Source organism: Bubalus bubalis, chromosome 2 (assembly GCF_019923935.1).
Source record: "Bubalus bubalis isolate 160015118507 breed Murrah chromosome 2, NDDB_SH_1, whole genome shotgun sequence".
Taxonomy (NCBI): domain Eukaryota; kingdom Metazoa; phylum Chordata; class Mammalia; order Artiodactyla; family Bovidae; genus Bubalus; species Bubalus bubalis.
Genome location: NC_059158.1, coordinates 44,028,250 through 44,048,128, shown reverse-complemented (window position 1 = coordinate 44,048,128; position 19,879 = coordinate 44,028,250). Strand labels below are relative to the sequence as shown.

At 57.1% G+C, this 19,879-nt stretch overlaps 1 protein-coding gene across 2 annotated transcripts in view; it reads left to right on the top strand.

Moving 5' to 3' along the window:
- Positions 1-19,879, top strand: part of ITPR3 (inositol 1,4,5-trisphosphate receptor type 3) — a 68,274-nt gene that overhangs the window by 33,248 nt on the left and 15,147 nt on the right. Inside the window, exons 12-33 of one of the 2 annotated variants that reach the window (XM_025271569.3) lie at positions 738-837; positions 916-1,076; positions 1,677-1,818; positions 3,322-3,483; positions 5,590-5,762; positions 6,282-6,401; positions 6,791-6,973; positions 7,653-7,904; positions 7,994-8,138; positions 8,666-8,786; positions 9,429-9,628; positions 11,627-11,756; positions 12,269-12,326; positions 13,486-13,651; positions 14,728-14,892; positions 14,968-15,042; positions 15,432-15,557; positions 16,625-16,747; positions 16,824-17,024; positions 18,029-18,280; positions 18,487-18,612; positions 18,723-18,848. In XM_025271569.3, coding sequence (XP_025127354.2) covers positions 738-837; positions 916-1,076; positions 1,677-1,818; positions 3,322-3,483; positions 5,590-5,762; positions 6,282-6,401; positions 6,791-6,973; positions 7,653-7,904; positions 7,994-8,138; positions 8,666-8,786; positions 9,429-9,628; positions 11,627-11,756; positions 12,269-12,326; positions 13,486-13,651; positions 14,728-14,892; positions 14,968-15,042; positions 15,432-15,557; positions 16,625-16,747; positions 16,824-17,024; positions 18,029-18,280; positions 18,487-18,612; positions 18,723-18,848 — 3,307 coding nt within the window. Of the gene's footprint in view, positions 1-737; positions 838-915; positions 1,077-1,676; positions 1,819-3,321; positions 3,484-5,589; positions 5,763-6,281; positions 6,402-6,790; positions 6,974-7,652; positions 7,905-7,993; positions 8,143-8,665; positions 8,787-9,428; positions 9,629-11,626; positions 11,757-12,268; positions 12,327-13,485; positions 13,652-14,727; positions 14,893-14,967; positions 15,043-15,431; positions 15,558-16,624; positions 16,748-16,823; positions 17,025-18,028; positions 18,281-18,486; positions 18,613-18,722; positions 18,849-19,879 lie in introns of both variants that reach the window. The other variant, XM_044931257.2, reaches the window with a different exon arrangement.

Genomic DNA, 19,879 nt, shown 5'->3' with positions numbered 1-19,879 from the left:
CTGTAGGGAGCTCACCACCGCCGAACTTGGCATGTGCTGGGCCACGGGCCCTGCATCCTGGGTGCCGCCTTCTCTCCAGTGTTCTTTACAGCCAGTTGGCCTGGGGCTCAGGACACATTGGGTGCAGGGGACGGACTCCTTAACCTTTAAGGTCTTCCAACCTGGAGATTTTAGGATGGAACATCAGGAAGCTTCCTGGGTGTCAGTCAGGCTTTAACATTGACCTCGGGCAGCTGACTCGGTCACTTGGCCCAGACATCCTCACCTGTGTAGTGGGATTATCGAGTTACCCATCAAAGGGCTGATGGGAGGATTACCCAATCCTTTATCTGCATCTTGAGGCCAGATGTACTTGGAGGTTCAGATTGTTTTTCATTTCTGAAAGGTAATTGTGTTTCACAATCAAAGACATGACTATTTCTGACGTGAGACGCAGGCATGTTGACACTGAAAGGGATAAATAGTGTAAATAACCTTATTTGTCCAAAGAATTTGGGTCCCGAGCTTGCATGCACGCCTGGGCTCTTGGAGCGAGTGGGTCTGGGGAGAGCGGGCGAGGTGTGAGGGCCTGGGGTTTCTCTCCTCTGGCTCCTCACCTGGGGGGGACGGGCGCCCCTGGCCCACGGCCGCTGGCTGTGGAGGCAGGAGGAAGATGCAGGGCCACGGGGGTTAGAGCCGGCAGATGGCTGGGAGGTGCTGCGACGCACTCCCTGTGCTCGGCCCCAACCCGCCTGCAGGAACTCTTACGTCCGGCTGCGGCACCTCTGCACCAACACATGGATCCAGAGTACCAACGTGCCCATCGATGTCGAGGAGGAGCGGCCCATCCGACTCATGGTGTGGGCCCTGAGGGCTGGGGGCCGGGCTGGGGTCCAGGTTGGTCCCTGGAGGCCCTGCTGACCTGTGTCCCTGCAGCTGGGCACCTGCCCCACCAAGGAGGACAAGGAGGCCTTCGCCATCGTGTCAGTTCCCGTGTCCGAGATCCGAGACCTGGACTTCGCCAATGACGCCAGCTCCATGCTGGCCAGCGCCGTGGAGAAGCTGCACGAGGGCTTCATCAGCCAGAATGACCGAAGGTGGGCTGCAGGGGCAGGGTTCCAGGGGCTCCCCAAGAGCCTTTGTTCTCCTGGGGTCGGCGTCTCATGGACGAAGGCGTCAAAGCAGAAGCCGGACAGGCTGGCGGGGTGACGGGCGGGGACTAGTCCCTGCAGGGCCCTGGCTGACATGGGGCCCAGGCTCACCGCTCGCATACTCCAAGAACCAGCTCTGTGATGGGGTCATCATTACCCCTGTTTCACTCATGATGGGACTGAGGCGCAGAGAGGTTCAGAGACTTGTCCATGGTCACACAGCTAGTAAGTGGCAGTCAGGATGGAAATGAAGAGCCCTTCACACCAGACACCCCACGTGTGCCCTACTGGTTTTTCTCCAGATCGGAGTATCCTGGGATTCTCTGTCTAGAGAGCACTCTGGAATCCAGGGTGGATGGGGGCAGGGGTGTGCGTGGAGAGCAGCTCAGGGTGAGGCTGGGAGAGAAGTGGAAGGCAGGTGTCAGGCTGTGACGGCAGGGCTGGCTGTGGGGAAGGGCTGGTTGCCCCTGGGGGCACGTGAGGGGGTCCTCGGGGTGCCCAGGGTCAGCCCTTCACACTCCTCTCGCCTGGTGTCCCTTTGTGAAGGTTTGTTATCCAGCTGCTGGAGGACCTGGTGTTTTTCGTCAGTGATGTCCCCAACAATGGGCAGAACGTGCTGGACATCATGGTCACCAAGCCCAACCGCGAGCGGCAGAAGCTGATGCGAGAGCAGAACATCCTCAAACAGGTGGCCGCGCACACCTGGGGCTGGGCGGGCCCGTGGCCAGCGAGCAGGACGTCTTCTATTTTTTTTTTTTTAATATATATGTATTCTCTTTATTTTTGGCTGTGCTGGGTCTTCGTTGCTGCGCATGGGCTGTCTCTGGCTTCTCCTTGGGGTGGCTTCCCTTGTTGCAGAGCACGGGCTCTGGGGCGTGCGGGCTGCCGTAGTCATGGCTCCCGGCGTCTAGAGCACAGGCTCAGTAGGTGTGGCCTACGGGCTTAGTAGCTGCATGGCATGTGGGGTCTTCCCAAATCCGGATCGAACCCATGTCTCCTGCATTGGCAGACAGATTTTTTATCACTGAGCCACCAGGGAAAGCTCATCTTTTTGACATGAGCTTGCCTTTTCACCTCTCCAGCTGAGCTGTGATCTCCCTGCTATTTTCTCATCACTTCTTTAAACATTTTTTTTAAATTATTTTTTAAAAAATCTGGGGTGTGGTTGGCCTCATCACCTCTTCCTGCACTGTTACCATGTGCCACCTCCGCCCTTAGTGCCCGTCACCTCATTTAATCCTCCCGACCCAGGGGAAGTCTTATTAATTATTATCCCCATTTCACCCTCGAGGCACGCAGAGGTTGGAGTCACTTGACCGAGTCCACAGCTTGGAAGCCGTAGGGCCAGGATTTTCATGCAGATGTCAGCTTGAGAACTTGTGCTTTAAACACTTTTTTTTTCCAAATTTTTATTATGAAAAATTTCAAATGTTGAGCAGGTATTGAAAGAACAGTACAGTGAACACACATTCGTTACCACTTTGCCAGTCTGGCTTTCTATAACTCTCCATCTCCACACCGCCCCTGTGTCCACGCATCTCAAAGGAGGGTGCACCTCACCTCTAAACGTTTCAGTGTGCATCTCCTAAGGGTAAAAGCATCGTTCTCTATGAGCAGAGTCTCACGACCACACCTAAGGAAATGAGTGACAATACCCTATCTGGACTAGCTTTCTGGGCCTTTCCCCAAATGCCTGTGTAAAGCTTGTTTTTTTGGGGGGCAATCAGGTTCCAACTAAGGTTTTCTCATTCCGGATGATTCTGGCTCTTTGGTTGCTGTTCTATAACAGTTCTTCACCCACACCCAGTCCCCGAGTTAAACTTGTTTTTGGACAAGGCAGGCCTGCGTCTGATCCCTTAAGCTCTGGCCACCCTGCTTTGGCCTGCTTTTTCTCTTAGCCTCAGACCCCTGAGCTGCAGCCACCCTCAGCCCTCCCTGCAGAGGCTGAGGCAGGCCTGGGACCTGAGTTGAGACTAGGACTTGCGGTGGGGAGGGGCCGGCCAAGGCCAGTGTCCTGGGGACTCCAGCCAGGAGAGGGGAGTGGGTGAGGGGTGGGCTGGGGCCATGTCCAGCTTAGAACCAGCTGGGGGTTAATGTCAGGGTGGCCTCCTGGCAGGGTTAGCGTGAGGCTGAGGGTAATGAGGGGTGCGGGCAGATGCGGGGCTTCTTCCTGACTCTCCGTGGTCCCTAGATCTTCGGCATTCTGAAGGCCCCGTTCCGTGACAAGGGGGGCGAGGGCCCCCTGGTGCGGCTGGAGGAGCTGTCGGACCAGAAGAACGCGCCCTACCAGCACATGTTCCGCCTGTGTTACCGCGTGCTGCGCCATTCCCAGGAGGACTACCGCAAGAACCAGGTGGGCTGCCGGCGCCGCTGCCCCCTGCCCGCCAGCTCCTGTGCTCCCGCTTTCCTTCACCCCGCATGTGCTCCCCAAGGCACACCCCACTGTGCCAGGCGCTGTCTCAAGGGGATCGGACCGTAGGCCGGTCCTCACAGCACACAGCCTGGCTCCGTCCTTTGAGGGACCTCACACTGGGTTTAACGTTCCACGGTGGCTGTCTTGAAATTCTTAATTTTTGAATAAGAATCCTGCTATTTCTTTTCTTTAAAAAAAAAAAACCTCTAATTGAATTCATTGAAGTATAGTTGATTTATAATGTTTTTAATTACTGTCATACATCTGTGTTTCAGTTATATCTGTTCCTTTTTTAAATATTCTTTTCCACTATGCTTTGTCATAGGATACTGAACAGAGTTCTCTGTGCTGTCCATTAGAACCTTACTGTTCATGCATTCTATATATGCAAGCTAACCCCAACATCCCCCTCCCTCCCCCAGCCCCGCCCCTCCCCCGGCACCCACCAGTCTGTTCCCTGTGAGCCTGTTTGTTTCATGGGTGAGTTCATTTCTGTCATAGTTTAGATTCCACATATAAGTAATACCATATGGCATTTGTCTTTCTCTTCTTAATTTCCCTTAGTATGATAATTTCTAGTTGCATTCGTGTTGCTGTAAATGGTGTTATTTTGTTCTTTTTTATGGCTGAGTAGTATTCCACTGTGGGGTTTCCCTGCTGGCTGCGTGGTAAAGAATCTGCCTGCCAATGCAGGAGACATGGGTTTGATCCTTGGGTTTGGAGAAGGAGATGGCAACCCACTCCAGTGTTCTTGCCTGGAGAACCCCAGGGACGGGGGAGCCTGGTGGGCTGCCGTCTATGGGGCCGCACAGAGTCGGACACGACTGAAGTGACTTGGCGGCGGCGGCGGCGTGTCTTGGCTGTTGTAAATAGTGCTGCTGTGAACACAGGGGTGAATGTATCTTTTTTAGTTATAGTTTTGTCTGAATATGTGCCCAGGAGTAGGATTCCTGGATCATATGGTAATTCTGTTTTAGTTTTCCGAGGAACCTCTGTACCATTTTCCATGGTGGCTGCACCAACTTACATCCCCACTTACAGTGTGGCAGACTTCCCTTTCCTCCATACCCTTACATCCCCACTTACAGTGTGGCAGACTTCCCTTTCCTGCATACCCTCTCCAGCATCTGCTGTTTGTAGACTTTTTAATGATGGCCATTCTGACTGGTGTGAGGAGGTACCTCATTGTATTAATAGTTTTAATTTGCATTTCTCTAACGATTAGTGTTATTGAGCATCTTTTCATGTGCCTATTGGTCATTTGTATTTCTTTAGAGAATTGTCTATTTAGGTAGGTCTGTCCATTTTTCGATTGGGTTTGTTTTTTGTTGTTGAGTTGTGTAAGCTATTTGTGTATTTTGGAAGTTAAGCCCTTGTCAGGCACATCATTTGCAAATATTTTCTCCCATTCTGTAGGTTGTCTTTTCGTTTTGTTTATGATTTCCTTTGTTGTGCAAAAGTTTGTAAGTTTGATTAGGTCCCATTTGTTTATTTTTGTTTTTATTTCTATTGCCTCTGGAGACTGACTTAAGAAAACACTGGTACAGTTTGTCAGAGAATGTTTTGCCTGTGATCTCTTCTAGGAATTTTATGGTGTTGTGTCTTATATTAAAGTCTTTAAGCCATTTTGAGCTGAGTTTTGGTGAGATGGTGTGTTCTAAGGTCATTGATTTACATATGGCTGTCCAGCTTTCCCAATGACGCTTGCTGAAGAGACGTTCTGTTGTATATTCTGCCTCCTCTGTTGAAGATTAATTGACCATAGGTGTGTGGGTTCATTTCTGGGAAGAGTCTGCTATCTCATTTTCACCGGGCCCCACCAATCATGTAGCTGGTCTGCTAACAAACAGGGTCCCTCCGTCATGGGGGTTTCACTCTGGCACGGAGCTAGATGGGAGCTAAATACCTATGTTACATAAACCCACCCTTGGCCTGGGGCTGGTGTCCTCTCCTGGACCCTTTTAACTTCCTAGGGTCTGGGGGCCCGGGAGGCAGTGTCCTGGAGCAGAGCGGGCTCCCTGTGACCCTTAGCCTGGCTGTCCCTAGGAGCACATCGCCAAGCAGTTCGGGATGATGCAGTCCCAGATTGGCTATGACATCCTGGCCGAAGACACCATCACCGCCCTGCTGCACAACAACCGCAAGCTCCTGGAGAAGCACATCACCAAAACAGAGGTGGAGACCTTTGTCAGCCTGGTGCGGAAGAACCGGGAGCCCAGGTGGGACCCCCTCGCCGGTCCCAGCCCACCACCCCTCCCCACTCCCAGCTCTGCCTGGGGAAGAGAGCCGCTGATGCTGGCTGTTAAATCTTGAAATCCTTCTGCACTTGTTGGTAAACTGCCCCCTCTCTGAGGCCCTGGTCCCCCCAGCCCCTCCCTGAGTCCCCCCAAATTTGGCCCAATTTAGCAGTAAGAGTGTCGACTCTGGTGCAGCAGGAGGCCCCCGGAACCTTTTCCAACAGGCGAGTCAGTGCCCGCAGTGAAGCAGTTAAATATTTTGAATATCATTCCTCCCCTGGGCGTCCTTTTCTCTGCCCCTAGGCAGTTAGCCCCAGGGTGATGCCCGTGGGTTGTCCCTCTCCCGGGAGAGTCCGCAGCCCCAGCTCTGAGCTCTGGAAGGGAGGAGGAGCAGTAAATTGCAGGCGCCGGGGAGCTGGAGCTGCCAGCTGGGGAGGCGGGGGGCCTGTGTGCCCTCCAGGGGGCCGCCTCTGAGCCCCTCCCTGCTGTCACCTCCCCCAGGTTCCTGGACTACCTGTCCGACCTGTGTGTGTCCAATCACATCGCCATCCCCGTCACCCAGGAGCTCATCTGCAAGTGTGTGCTGGACCCCAAGAACAGCGACATTCTCATCCAGACCGAGTGAGCTGGCCGCACTGTCTCCCACCCGCGGTTCAGTCTTCCCAGGGCTCCCCCTGCCCGGCTCCCCGGCCGCCTTAGAGCTGGGGCGCTGGCCGGCTTCAGGCTGGAACAGGCGCCCTGCTCTCCGCAGACACCCAGAGCCTGCTGTGTGCCCAGCTCAGTGCCCGGCACGGTGTGGGGGAGGGCAGGGTCACAGAGGAGAGGGAGCCAAGGCCCTGGCCTTCCCAAAGCTCGTGGTCTGTCTGGGGTCCTGAGCTGGGGGTCGTTCCCACAGGGGAAGCCACCTGGGAGCCGGCTGGCCCTCAGCCCAGCTCCGGGAGGGGTGGCTGCGGTGGTTGGCGGGGAGGGCTCTGGGCCCTGCTCCGATCGATGGTGCCGCACGTCCACAGGCTTCGGCCCGTGAAGGAGATGGCGCAGTCCCACGAGTACCTGAGCATCGAGTACTCAGAAGAGGAAGTGTGGCTCACGTGGACCGACAAGAACAACGAGCACCACGAGAAGAGTGTCCGGCAGCTGGCTCAGGAGGCGCGGGCCGGCAATGCCCACGACGAGAACGTGCTCAGCTATTACAGGTGCCCGGGGTCCCCCCAGCCGGCCTCGGCCAGGCCCTGCCCTGGGACGAGCCCCAGCGGCTTCTGCGGGTGCTCTGCCTCCTCCTTCACCCGCGAGGCCAAGTCAGCGTGACTGGGCAGCCTGAGGAGCACTTGCTGGCCTGAGGACAGGCTCGGTGCAGTGGCCTGAAAGAGACCCACACCCCTTTCCCAACATCCATATTTTAAAAAATAAGAACACTAGGTAACACTCAACAGATGCTCACCCTGTCCCCAGCACTCGTCAAAACACTTCACCCGATTACTCAGTTCAGCCTCACAACAACCCTGAGAGGCAGGGCCTGTCATTACCCACATTGTAAAGTTGGGGGGACAGGCGTGCACGCGTGCTAAGTCACTTTCAGTTGTGTCCGACTCTGTGACCCTATAGCCTATAGCCCACCAGGCCCCTCTGTCCGTGGGATCCTCCAGGCAAGGGTACTGGAGTGGGTTGCCATGCCCTTCTCCAGGGGGTCTTCCCGACCCAGGGACTGAACCCTCGTCCCTTTATAACTCTTGCATTGGCAAATGGGTTCTTTACTCTTAGTGCCACCTGGGTAGCACACGCGCAGCACGCACCGGTCTTCAGCAGGCCCAGGCATGTGCTAGAAGCCCTTGAGAGCCCACCTGCCACGTCCTCACCGGCCTCCTTGCCCCGCAGGTACCAGCTGAAGCTCTTCGCCCGCATGTGCCTGGACCGGCAGTACCTGGCAATCGACGAGATCTCCCAGCAGCTGGGCATCGACCTCATCTTCCTGTGCATGGCGGACGAGATGCTGCCCTTTGACCTGCGCGCCTCCTTCTGCCACCTGATGCTCCACGTGCACGTGGACCGCGACCCCCAGGAGCTGGTCACGCCCGTCAAGTTCGCCCGCCTCTGGACCGAGATCCCCACGGCCATCACCATCAAGGAGTGAGCTGGGTGGAGGAGGGCGGGCGGGGCCCGGCTGGAGTGGGCAGACCGCGGGGACCCTCACGCCCGGCCACCTCCACCTCCTCCAGCTACGATTCCAACCTCAACGCCTCCCGAGACGACAAGAAGAACAAGTTCGCCAGCACCATGGAGTTCGTGGAGGACTACCTCAACAATGTGGTCAGCGAGGCCGTGCCCTTCGCCAACGAGGAGAAGAACAAGCTCACCTTTGAGGTGGGCTGGGGCTCCGCGGGATGCTGGCGTGGTCCCTCCCCCGGTCTGGGTCCCCCCTGGGGTGGGCGGTGCGATTCTTAACCTGACTTCCCTCAGCGTCCCTGTCAGGGCGGGGAAACCATGTAGACCGCTGGGACTCCCCAGGAGGGTGGCTTCTCTCCTGACTCCCTGGAGAGGGCTGCCTCCTCCTGGTCCATGCACCCCATCAGCGCAGGGCTGGGTTGCAGGAAGGAGCCTCCAGCCCCTGCTTCCTGCATTTCTGCCCTGTCCTCCCCACAGTAGACTCCTCTGCAGGCAGGTCTTCCTCGGTAACTCTCTGGGGTCGGGCGGCGCTGATCTGGGACCCTTGGCTCCGTGTCCACGCAGCCGTGACATCCTAGCGATGGGACCCTTGATTATACCGGCTGAGCCCTGCTTGCACGAGCCGGCCCTGCCCCACCTCCTCCCAGAAGACCACGCCCCTTGCGAGGTCCCACCCATCACTGCTTTGGGCTCATGCTGGCCTCGGTCCCGCCCCCTCTCCGCAGGTAGTCAGCCTGGCGCACAACCTCATCTACTTTGGCTTCTACAGCTTCAGCGAGCTGCTGCGGCTCACGCGCACTCTGCTGGGCATCATCGACTGCGTGCAGGCCTACGAGGACCCAGGCGGTGAGACCTCGCTCCCTAGCGCTCAGCGGCCTCCCCTTGGCAACGGAAGTCCTCTCCCATTCGCCTTCCTGGACATCCTGCCTCCTGGCTCTGCTGCCAGGGGGCGTCTTGGGTCCCTGTCTCCTCCAGCCTTGGCTGGACCGGAGAGACCCCTTCTCTGAGCAAGCGCTGTGGAGACCCTGGGGTCTGGGCGAGTTGCCTTCCAATATCCGGGTTTTGAGGGAGATAATGAGGCCCTGCCTGGGGAGCTCTGGGTCAGATGGGGAGATGCACCCTGTTATCCAGAAACAGCCATCTGAGAGGAGACACAGACTTGCTGTCAGGGGGGCATAAACTCATCTAAACAAAAAGTGCACGGAGACTGAGCCCAGGCTTTAGCGCTGTCCACACATTGTCCCTTGATCCCTCGTGCTCTGTAACAGCTCTTGTGATTTTCCACCGGAGGATTCTCACTGATCTCCCCACACGGTTCACCTTTGCCCACCCCTCCCTCCTTTTTGCAGATTTGGGATAGCTCACCTCCCCCAGGAAATCTTCCTAGGTTAGCCCTGCCCTTTGCCCTGCAGATGATGGAGACAGAGGTAGACCAGGTGCCCCTGTCATACACCCTCCATGACCCCCTTCCTGCTCCCCACCCCACAGGCAAGAATGTGCGGCGGTCCATCCAGGGCGTGGGGCACATGATGTCCACCATGGTTCTGAACCGCAAGCAGTCTGTCTTTGGTGGCCCCAGCTTGCCTGCTGGCGCCGGTGCCCCTGAGCCGCTGGACAGGAGCAAGTTTGAGGAGAATGAAGACATTGTGGTGATGGAGACCAAGCTGAAGATCCTGGAAATACTGCAGGTGGCGGGGCCATGAGTGTGGGGGTGTGTTGGGAAGAGGCCGGGAGGCGGGGAGCAGGGCCAGGTAGGTTGGTGAGGGGAGCCCCTCAGGGCACAGCATCTCATGCTGGGAGGTTCCACACAGAGCTGTTTAGCCCAGTGATTTTCAAAGTGTGGTCTGCTGGCCGGCAGCATCAGCCTTACCTGGGGACTTAGAGATGCAGGTTCTTGGGCCCTGCCCGAGATTTATGGATGAGAGATGCCGTAGGCGGGGCCTGCAGTCTGTGTGGTGAGAGGCCCTCCCAGTGGTCCTGGTATGCACCGAGGTCTGGCTGTGTCCCCTCGTCGTACAGACGAGGAAAGGGAAGTGGGGAAGGAACTTTCCTGCAGCCGCACAGACTTTGAGGTAGAGCTAGAGGTTTGAGAGCCCATTTCCTGGTGGGGTGGACACAGGCAGCCTTCTTGGTTTGAGGCCCCCAGCAGCACTTGGGGAGGGGCTGGCGGGCCCTGAGGAGGGAGAAGGGCCCTTGCTTCTGTGGTGCTGCCACCTGGGGGCGGGAAGGGTGATGTGACCTTCCTGGGGACCCTGTCTGGGCAGGGTCTGCTTAGGAGAGTCAGAAAAGGGGGCTTCTGACTCATTCCTGGGGCTGGGGGCTATCAGATCTGAGTCCTGGGCATGGCTGGAGGCTCTGTGCCCCTGACACAGAGGACAGAGGCATCAAAGGAGCCTGAAACTCGTGTCCTCAGCCCGCCCCGCAGTGGCCTCCCCTGCTCCCCCACATTCTTTGCTTCCCGGGAAGCCCAGGGTCTGTCTGACACAGTGGGATGGGAAGACTGCAGTCCTCTGGATCTGGGGAGCTTCCTTCCTATCCCTGTCCACGTCCAGCCTGGGAAGGAGCGACTGAGTGGGCCGGGACGGGGGGTGTCTACCTTGTTCTGAGAGGAGGTACCACCCCCACCAGTGGGGCAGGAGCCAGGGACAGGCGCCCTGGACTTCCCTGGGAGGAGGAGTCTTTCTTTGTATGTTTTATTGAAGTATAGTTGATGTATAATGTTATTAATTTCTGCTGTGCGGCAAAGTGATTCAGTTATATGTACATATATACATTCTTTTTATATATTTTTCTATTATGGCTTATCACAAGATAGTAAATGTAGTTCCCTATGCAATACAGTAGGACCTTGTGGTTCATCCGTTCTACATATAATAGTTTGCCATATATTATATACATATATAATATATTATCTACATCTACTATATTGTAATACATGTAATATACATGTATTACATGTATTATAATACATGTAATATAATATACATGTAACATAATGTATTATATAACATGATATTATATTGCATATAATATAATGTGCTAACCCCAAACTCCGACTCCCTCCCTCCTCCACTTCCCCTCCCCCTGGCAACCACAAGTCTGTTCTGTCTGTGAGTCTGCTTCTGTCTCATAGGTAGGTTCCTTTGTGTTTTTTAGTTTCCACAGTTAAGTGGTATTATATGCTATTTGTCTGCTTGAGTTTCTCCATTTAGTATGATGATCTGTCTACATCCATCCATGTTACTGCAAATGGCGTCAGTTCATTCTTTTTTATGGCTGAGTAGTACTCCATCTCTCTCTCACACACACACCCACACCTTCTCTATCCATCCCTCTGTTGACGGGCCTTCAGGTTGCCCCCTTGTCTTGGCTGCTGTGAACACAGAGGCGCGTGCATCTTTCTGAATTGCAGTTTTGTCCGGGTGCATCCCCAGGAGTGCGATTGCTGGATCATGTGGCAGCTCTGTTTGTAGCTTTCTGAGGACCCTCCAGACAGTCCTCCACACGCCCGCACCAGCTTGCATTCCCAGGGGAGGGGTCTCGCTGCCTCGGTTGTGATGGCCACGGAGTCCTGCGCTTCCGCGCGGGGCTCCCAGCGCCGGGGCTCGTCCGAGGTGGCCCCTCACTCCTCCTGCCGTGAGCTTGGCCTCAGACCTGTCCTCACCCCATCCTCCCCGCTTCTCCAGTTCATCCTCAACGTCCGCCTGGATTACCGCATCTCCTACCTGCTGTCTGTCTTCAAGAAGGAGTTCGTGGAGGTGTTTCCCATGCAGGACAGCGGGGCCGATGGCACGGCCCCTGCCTTCGACTCCACCAGTGAGCCCCCGCCCCTCCCTTCACCCCGACTTCAGGCCGAGGCTGCATGACTTGATGCACCACAAGGGCCTGCGGTCTGGGGCCACCTCTGGCCAGCGCCCCTGCCCTGCCCTCGTTTCCCAGGCTGCAAGGGCCTTCCCTCCCCGTTGTCCCACTTACTCGTCCCAGGGAGGGAGCAGGGCAGGGGTCATCCCCTCCAGTTCGTAAATGGGGAACCTGAGGCCCACGGGAGGCAGAGGCTTGCCCACGACCATCGTCATTGAGAGGCTGAGCCAGGCCAGCTCCCCCAGCCAGGACCCCGCTCGCACCTGCAGGTCTGTGGGCTGCCCCATGGGTCTCTGGCCTCGGCGGTTCCGCCTCCAGCCCAGGAGAGGCAGGCAGAGGGGCGGCCGCCTGGCCAGCGCGGGGGCGAGGGTGGTCTTGGCGTCACCCTGCTCCCTCTCCCTGTGCTCCCCGTTGTCCTGCGTGCGGACAGCCTCCAGCCTCCATCTGCCCCCTCTTACTCCCCGCAGCCGCCAACATGAACCTGGACCGCATTGGGGAGCAGGCGGAGGCCATGTTTGGAGTGGGGTGAGGCTGGGGGTGAGGCGGGCGGTGTGGGTGGGGTTGGGTGGGTGATGAGGATACAGGCTGGAGACCCTTCACTCCTTGGTTAATCTTCCTGCAGACCCTTACCCAGCCCTGGGGTCCCCCGGCTTTGTGCTCTGACTCTCCTTGCCTGCCTAAACCCAGTGATACCAGGGCTCCTTGGGCCCCAGTGTCATTCTGGCCATCCCCCTGCCTCCACTCAGGGCAGTTTGTGCCTGTTTATTTGTCAGGACCTGGGCCAGAATGCACAGAGGTGCATCCCTGTGTCCACAGCAGGGAGGCCAGGCTGCTCTTCAGAGGGGGTGGGCGTCTCTCCAGGAGCTGGGGGCTCTTAACTATTTCTGTGCCATACCCTTGGTGTCTGGTGAAGCCTTTGGCTCCCGTCCTAGGATGGCGTTTTTATTTTTTTTAATTTCTGGCACGCTGCACAGCTTACAGGATCTTAGTTCTGCCACCAGTGATTGAACTCAGGCCCTCTGCAGTGAAAGCATGGAGTCCTAACCACTGGGCCGCCAGGGACTTCCTAGAGTAGCATTTTAAAATTCAGAATGTAACACGCATAGCATTGTTATTACAAAGGAAATCAGTGGCATTGGGATGCAGTTATCAAAATATTGGAGAAAACAAATTTGAAGTGACAGTTATATATGTGCTTCTTTATTAACACATGAAATAACAGTCTGCTCCGGAGGTGTAATTAGTACCATTCCTTTGAAGTCCTGATGAATGTAAATGATATTTTGCAATTTCTGTAACAACTCTGAAGTGATGGGAAAACATCTGTGATTTTTTTATTGGTGACAAAGTCACAGGTACTGCTCATTTTTTTCACCGAAGGAAACACTACATTTTGGTGAGAGGTTGGTGAAAAGAAAGATCAGCTTTCCCCTCGCCTCTGTTTGCGGCCTGAGCCTCTTTCCGTGAATCCCTTGGAGGGGTCTGTGGGTCCCCTGTGAGGAGTCCTGGCCTTAGCTACGTCCCCATGGGGCATCGTGTGGCCCTCAGGGGACACAGGGATCCCGGAGGTGCTCACGGTGGTGGCTGTTTGCAAAGTCAGCAGGGGAACACGGTGCCCTGGCTGTCTGGCGGGTGGCAGGGAGCCTGCGTATCCCCTGACCGTCACACCCTCCCCTCCCCGCAGGAAGACCAGCAGCATGCTGGAGGTGGACGACGAGGGCGGCCGCATGCTGCTGCGCGTGCTTATCCACCTCACCATGCACGACTATGCCCCGCTGGTCTCGGGGGCCCTGCAGCTGCTCTTCAAGCACTTCAGCCAGCGCCAGGAGGTCATGCACACCTTCAAGCAGGTGCTCCCCCTTCCCTGATGGAGCACCCAGCCCTTGGGGAGGTGCTCCCCCCCTTCCCCGATGGAGCACCCAGCCCTCGGGGAGGTGCTCCCCCCCACCCTGATGGAGCACCCAGCCCTCAGGGAGGTACTCCCCCCTTCCCCAGTGGAGCACCCAGCCCTTGGGGTGGAAGGCCTGAGAGGTCTTCCTGGGGGCCAGAGGGTCACCCGGCCCTGGCCACACACTGAGCACTGGGTGTGGGGAAACAAGGATGGGGCAGCCTGAGATGCATCCCTGGGGTTTGGCCTTGCTGAGCTCCTTGCAGGTGACACCACCTTGAGTCTTGGCAACTTTGATCTCCTCTCAGCCTGACTCCAGGCCTTATGTCATGTCTTATGAGGCAAACAGCATATTATAGATTGCGAACTCTACCATGGGCACCTTTGCTATTCCGCATCATGCCTGGCACAAAGTCACCTCTTACCAAGGGGACTGGCTTTGTAGCTGTGATGTCACGTAGTCTTGACAGCTCCCAGTGAGAGGGCACTGGTGTTTAACAGGTGTGCTAGGCACCAGGCGCTGAGCACTGGGCTTGCATTCGTGGAATTCTCCAAGCAGCCTGACAGCAGGGTTTCGACTCTCATTCCTGCTTTACAGATGGGGGCAATTGAGGCCCGGGGCAGCTTTCCTCCCTTACCCACTGACCCAGAGCAAGTGAGGTGGTGACGGAGTCAGGGTTCAGGTCCCAGCACTCGGTGATGTCAGTATGCTTTGCTCTGCCCTGTTCTGTGTGAACGGGTGACAGGCCACAGCAGCATGTGACATGAGCCAGTGAGTAACTGAAGCCAGGTGATGAGATAGCTCATGACCAGGGATGCAGGGAAGTCTGTGGCCAATCAGGGAAAGCTTCCTGGAGGCGGTGGACTTAGAGCAGAGCCATAAACACCAAGTCGGATCTGGCTCGGTGGAGAGGAGCAGGGGTGGAGAGGAGAGGCCAGGAGCAGAGAGGCCTGGACAGGGCAGGTGCTGGACGTCTCTACGAGGCCGTGGACTTGGGGGTGCCCATCTCACCAGGCACACTCGTGGTCGACCTTCAGGTGCAGCTGCTGATCTCAGCCCAGGACGTGGAGAACTACAAGGTGATCAAGTCCGAGCTGGACCGCCTGCGGACCATGGTGGAGAAGTCGGAGCTGTGGGTGGACAAGAAGGGCACCAGCAAGGGCGAGGAGGGGGAGGCCGGCCCCGCTAAAGACAAGAAGGAGGTGTGTGGGGTGTGGGGGCCAGGGCAGGGCCCTGGGGGGCTGGGCCTGGCTGACCCCGCTCCCCCGTTCCCCCAGCGGCCCACAGATGAGGAGGGCTTTCTGCACCCGCCTGGGGAGAAGAGCAGCGAGAACTACCAGATCGTCAAGGGCGTGAGTGGCCGGGTCCTGGGGGTGGGTCTGCAGGCCCCCTGCCCCAGAGGCCCCATGCCGCCTCTCCCGCCTCAACTCCAGCTGGCTTGCAGGAAATCCTCCAGCATTCCCCGAGTGTTAAACACAGCCCTGCCAAGGTCCAGATGGAAGTATTTTAAAGCTGAAGGAGTTTAGTGAAATTCCACTTCACAGACAAGTTGTTCTGTTGACTTTTGCTAGTGGAATCAGCTTTTCGTGCTCGTGGCCTTGTCACGACGATCGGGTTCGGTGGCTGCGGCCCCCTTCCCTCTTCCTGGCCCCGTGGGAGCCGCGGCTCTGCTGTGGTTGGCCCTGGGGAAGCCTGAGGAAGTGGGCAGGGGCTCTGAGTTCACCTTCCCCCCACCCCACAGATCCTGGAGCGGCTGAACAAGATGTGCGGTGTGGGGGAGCAGATGAGGAAGAAACAGCAGCGGCTGCTCAAGAACATGGACGCCCACAAGGTCATGCTGGACCTGCTGCAGATCCCCTACGACAAGGTGAGCTCGACCTCTGACCTCTGACTCCCCAGGGCAGCTGCACCCTGAACCCGGGCCCAACCCAAACCACACACTGACCCCTGATGCCGACCTGACCCGCCTCACCCTGACCTTTTGCTTTGGCCCGCCCCACATACCGAGACCCTTGACTCCGGTCTTAGTATTCTTGACCTTTGACCCTCCACCCCTCATCCTGATCCACTCGGACCTTGAATTGACTCCAGCCTCACCCTGGCTCATGACCTTGACCCTGGCTTCTATTTCCCTCTCTGTGCTAATCCTCATACTCCAGCTTCATTTAAAAACAATTTTTTTTTTAAATTTGGGTCTTCATTGCTGCGTGGGCTTTTCTCTGGTTGCCATGAGTGGGGGCTACTCTCTAGCAGTGCTGCTCGGGCTTCTCGTTGCGGCGGCTTCTCTAGTTGAGCAGCGCGGGCTCCAGGGTGCTCTGACTTCAGTAGCTGCAGCACTGGGTTTCAATAGCTGCAGCTCCCGCGCGCTAGAGCACAGGCTCAGTAGTTGTGGATCACGGGCTTAGTTGCTCCTTGGCATGTGGTTTCTTCCTGATCAGGGATCCAACCCGTGTCTCCTGCATGGGCAGGTGGATTCCTTACCACTGAGTCACCAGGGAAGTCCCCTCTTGGCTTCATTTAACCTTTGACCTTCAGCTTCATTACCCTGACCTATGTTGACCCCAGCCTTTCCTTGACCCCTGACTGAGTTTTCACCCTAGCCTTACCCTGGTTGTCCCCAAGCCCACCCTGGCCCCTGACTCCAAACATAGCTTCATCTCAACCATAGACCCCTTCCTATGACTCATCGTGATCTTGATCCGCCCCCAGGTTCGCCCCAAGGCTCTGACACCCCCTCAGTGTTCACCTGACCTGACTCCTTAGCCTTGCTCCCCGACTCCATCCTCATCTCAGGCTCTGACCCTCAGTTCCTCCCACATCTCCGTCTCCTGACCCACCTTGAACCTGGCCACCTTGGGGTCCCAGGGCTGAGTTCTGACCCTCCCCCACACGGGGCCTGGCCTGGGCACCCTCTCCCCTGCTCTGTGCGTCCAGGGCGATGCCAAGATGATGGAGATCCTGCGCTACACACACCAGTTCCTGCAGAAGTTCTGCGCGGGGAACCCCGGCAACCAGGCCCTGCTGCACAAGCACCTGCACCTCTTCCTGACGCCTGGGGTGAGGGCACCGGCTCGGGCGGCGGGCGGGGTGCGAGCGCCAGAGCCCCCCTGACGGCCGCCCCGCCCTCCCGCAGCTGTTGGAGGCGGAGACCATGCAGCACATCTTCCTGAACAACTACCAGCTCTGCTCCGAGATCGGCGAGCCCGTCCTGCAGCACTTTGTGCACCTGCTGGCCACGCACGGGCGCCACGTGCAGTACCTGGACTTCCTGCACACCGTCATCAAGGCCGAGGGCAAGTACGTCAAGAAGTGCCAGGACATGATCATGACCGAGGTGAGGGTGCGCGGGGGCGTTCCGGCGGTGGGCGGGTCACGGGGGCACCGGGCTGCCAGGGAGACACGGGGACAGGACTGAGATGCTGAGGCTGGTGGAGCGGAACTCGGGCTGTGGCCTAACAGAGCTGGGCCTGCAGGAGCTCAGGTGCCTGGTAGAATTCAGGTCCAAGGCCTGAGGGAACTCAGACACTTGTTCCTTCATTTGTCCTTCATCATTGTTGATTTATAATCATGAAGCACCTGCTTCGTGCCAGGCGCTGTGTACCCCTGGGGGAAACCACTCCAGTATGAGCTCCGCGGGCAGGAGCCACAGTGGGGCCAGGTCACAGCCTTTGTGCATGTTGCCAGGGCCCCGGTGTCTGGTGCATAGTAGGTGCTCAGTAAAGAAATGAAGAATGAGGGGCTGAGCCTAAATCTGGAGCAGACATGCTCTCTGTCCCGGAGCATCTTACAGCCTGGGGAGGGGCAGGGAGAGAAAGGAGCAAACGCCAGAGGGAGATGAGAAACTTAATCGGTGAGCCGTGGGGTCTGGGACTGCCGTGCGGGGTTCATTCCTGACTGCTATTGTTATATTAACTGTGAAGAGCAGAATTGCTGACATGAGAGGGACGCAGCATGTGCTCCTGGAGTGTTTAAATTACAGCGGTGGAAGCACAGGGGAGGACAGCATGAGTCGGGCATACAATGGGCTTCCTCGAGGAGGCGCCTCTGAGACAAGCGCAAGTGGGATTTCTTTCCTTAGGAGAGGAAGGACGTCCTTCCTGGCTCTGGGGTTCTATGTCCCAGCTCATGGCAGAGGGTCTGAGATGCCAGCCTAGGGCCCCGAGGGCCAGGAAACCCCAGACACTCAGGCGGGGGGGGGGGGGGGGGGGGGAGCGTTTCCTGCGTGTTGGGTGCAGGCCGGGCTCAGAGCCCTGGTCTTTCCCGCGGGAGGGCAGGTGAGGGCTGGGGCCCTGGGCCTGCTGGACCGAGGGGCCCGACGTGCCCTCTTCCCGCCCACAGCTGACCAACGCAGGCGACGATGTGGTCGTGTTCTACAATGACAAGGCCTCACTGGCCCACCTGCTGGACATGATGAAGGCGGCCCGTGATGGCGTGGAGGACCACAGCCCCCTCATGTACCACATCTCCCTGGTGGACCTGCTGGCCGCCTGCGCCGAGGGCAAGAACGTCTACACCGAGATCAAGTGCACGTCCCTGCTGCCCCTGGAGGATGTGGTGTCTGTGGTGACGCATGAGGACTGCATCACCGAGGTGGGGATGCAAGTGTGGGGGAACCGGGCTGGGGCAGCCCCTCGGTCCTGCTCAGGGAGGGAAGGGATGGGGCTGGGAGGCGGGGAGGCGGGGGAGAGGCTGGCAGAGGAGCCGGGGGAGGTCTGGTGGAAGCACGAGAGGGAGAGCCTGGCCGGGGCTGGGCTGGGTGCTGCTGGCACCCTGACCTCCCAGCCCTGCCTGCGCAGGTGAAAATGGCCTATGTGAATTTCGTGAACCACTGCTACGTGGACACGGAGGTGGAGATGAAGGAGATCTACACCAGCAACCACATCTGGACCCTCTTTGAGAACTTCACCCTGGACATGGCTAGGGTGTGTGCCTGTGGGAGCGTGGGCCCCAGCTGGGCCCTGGAGGGGGACCCGGCCGCCTCCCTTGTGGGGCAAGTGGAGAGGCCCCCAGGCATCAGTCTCTCCTCTCCCAGGTTTGCAGCAAGCGTGAGAGGCGCCTGGCTGACCCCGCCCTGGAGAAGTACGTGCTGACCGTCGTGCTGGACACCATCAGCGCCTTCTTCAGCTCCCCGTTCTCTGAGAACAGCACCTCCCTGCAGGTGAGCGCCAGCTGCTGGCGGCTTCGGAGTGGGGAGAGCCAGAATGTGCGTAGTCACGTTATCTTGTAGTGCGTGAAGATGCAGCAGCAGGATATGCGCGTGCATTAGTTATCAATGCTGTGTAACAAATTACCCCCGAACCACAAACATGCATTATCTCGCAGTTTCTGTGGGTCGGGAATTACAGTGGGAACTGCCACAGATCAGGAATTCCTAGATTCGCCTGGGTCCCGGGGTGGCCAGGGACACCTGGCAGCCGTTATGCACAAAGACAAGCTGTGATGCTTACCATAGTGGCTGGCGGAGCTGAAGCAGGGGAGTCAGCTGAGAAGAATCTTCCAAGTTGGCCTTGCTCCTCTGCAGAAGGGCTCTAGGCTGTGAACAGGTGTTGGACTTGGAGCTCTGAGAGTCACAGCCCCCAGTCAATCCTCAGACTCGAGCCGGGTCACAGCCCCAGAGCCCCTTGAGCAAGGAGCCTGGTACCTAATTCATAAACACTGGAAGGACATGCAGGAAACCAGTCAGAGGGCTGCCTGTAGGTAGAGGGGCTGAGGGTGGAGCAGGGATAGTGTGTCAAGAAAGCACTGGGTCCCGCTCTCCCAGCCAGGATGAGCTTGTTTGACACATGGGTTTGGTTCCTCAGACCCCTCTGGGACTTAAGTGATATGTATCAATTTTCCCCATCTCTTATCAGCTACAGGCCAGAGAATGGGGAGAGTGGGGTAAGAGGTTCACAGGTTGGGGGCAAGACTCCCTGAAGTATTCCTTTTTAATTTTTATTTCATTACTTATTTTGGTTGTGCCATGTGACTTGAGGGATCTTAGTTCCCCAATCAGCGATCAAACCCTGGTCTTGAGCAGTGAAAGCAAGGAGTCCTAACCATGGGACTGCCAGGGAATTTCCGAAGTGTTCCTTTTTATAACCTTTTTGTTTAGAACCATGTAAATATGTCCCCTTTCCACAGCATTTAATTCATTGGAAATTTTTTTAAAGGAAGAAAAGGGTTAGCAATAGTTATAAGCCCCAGGCC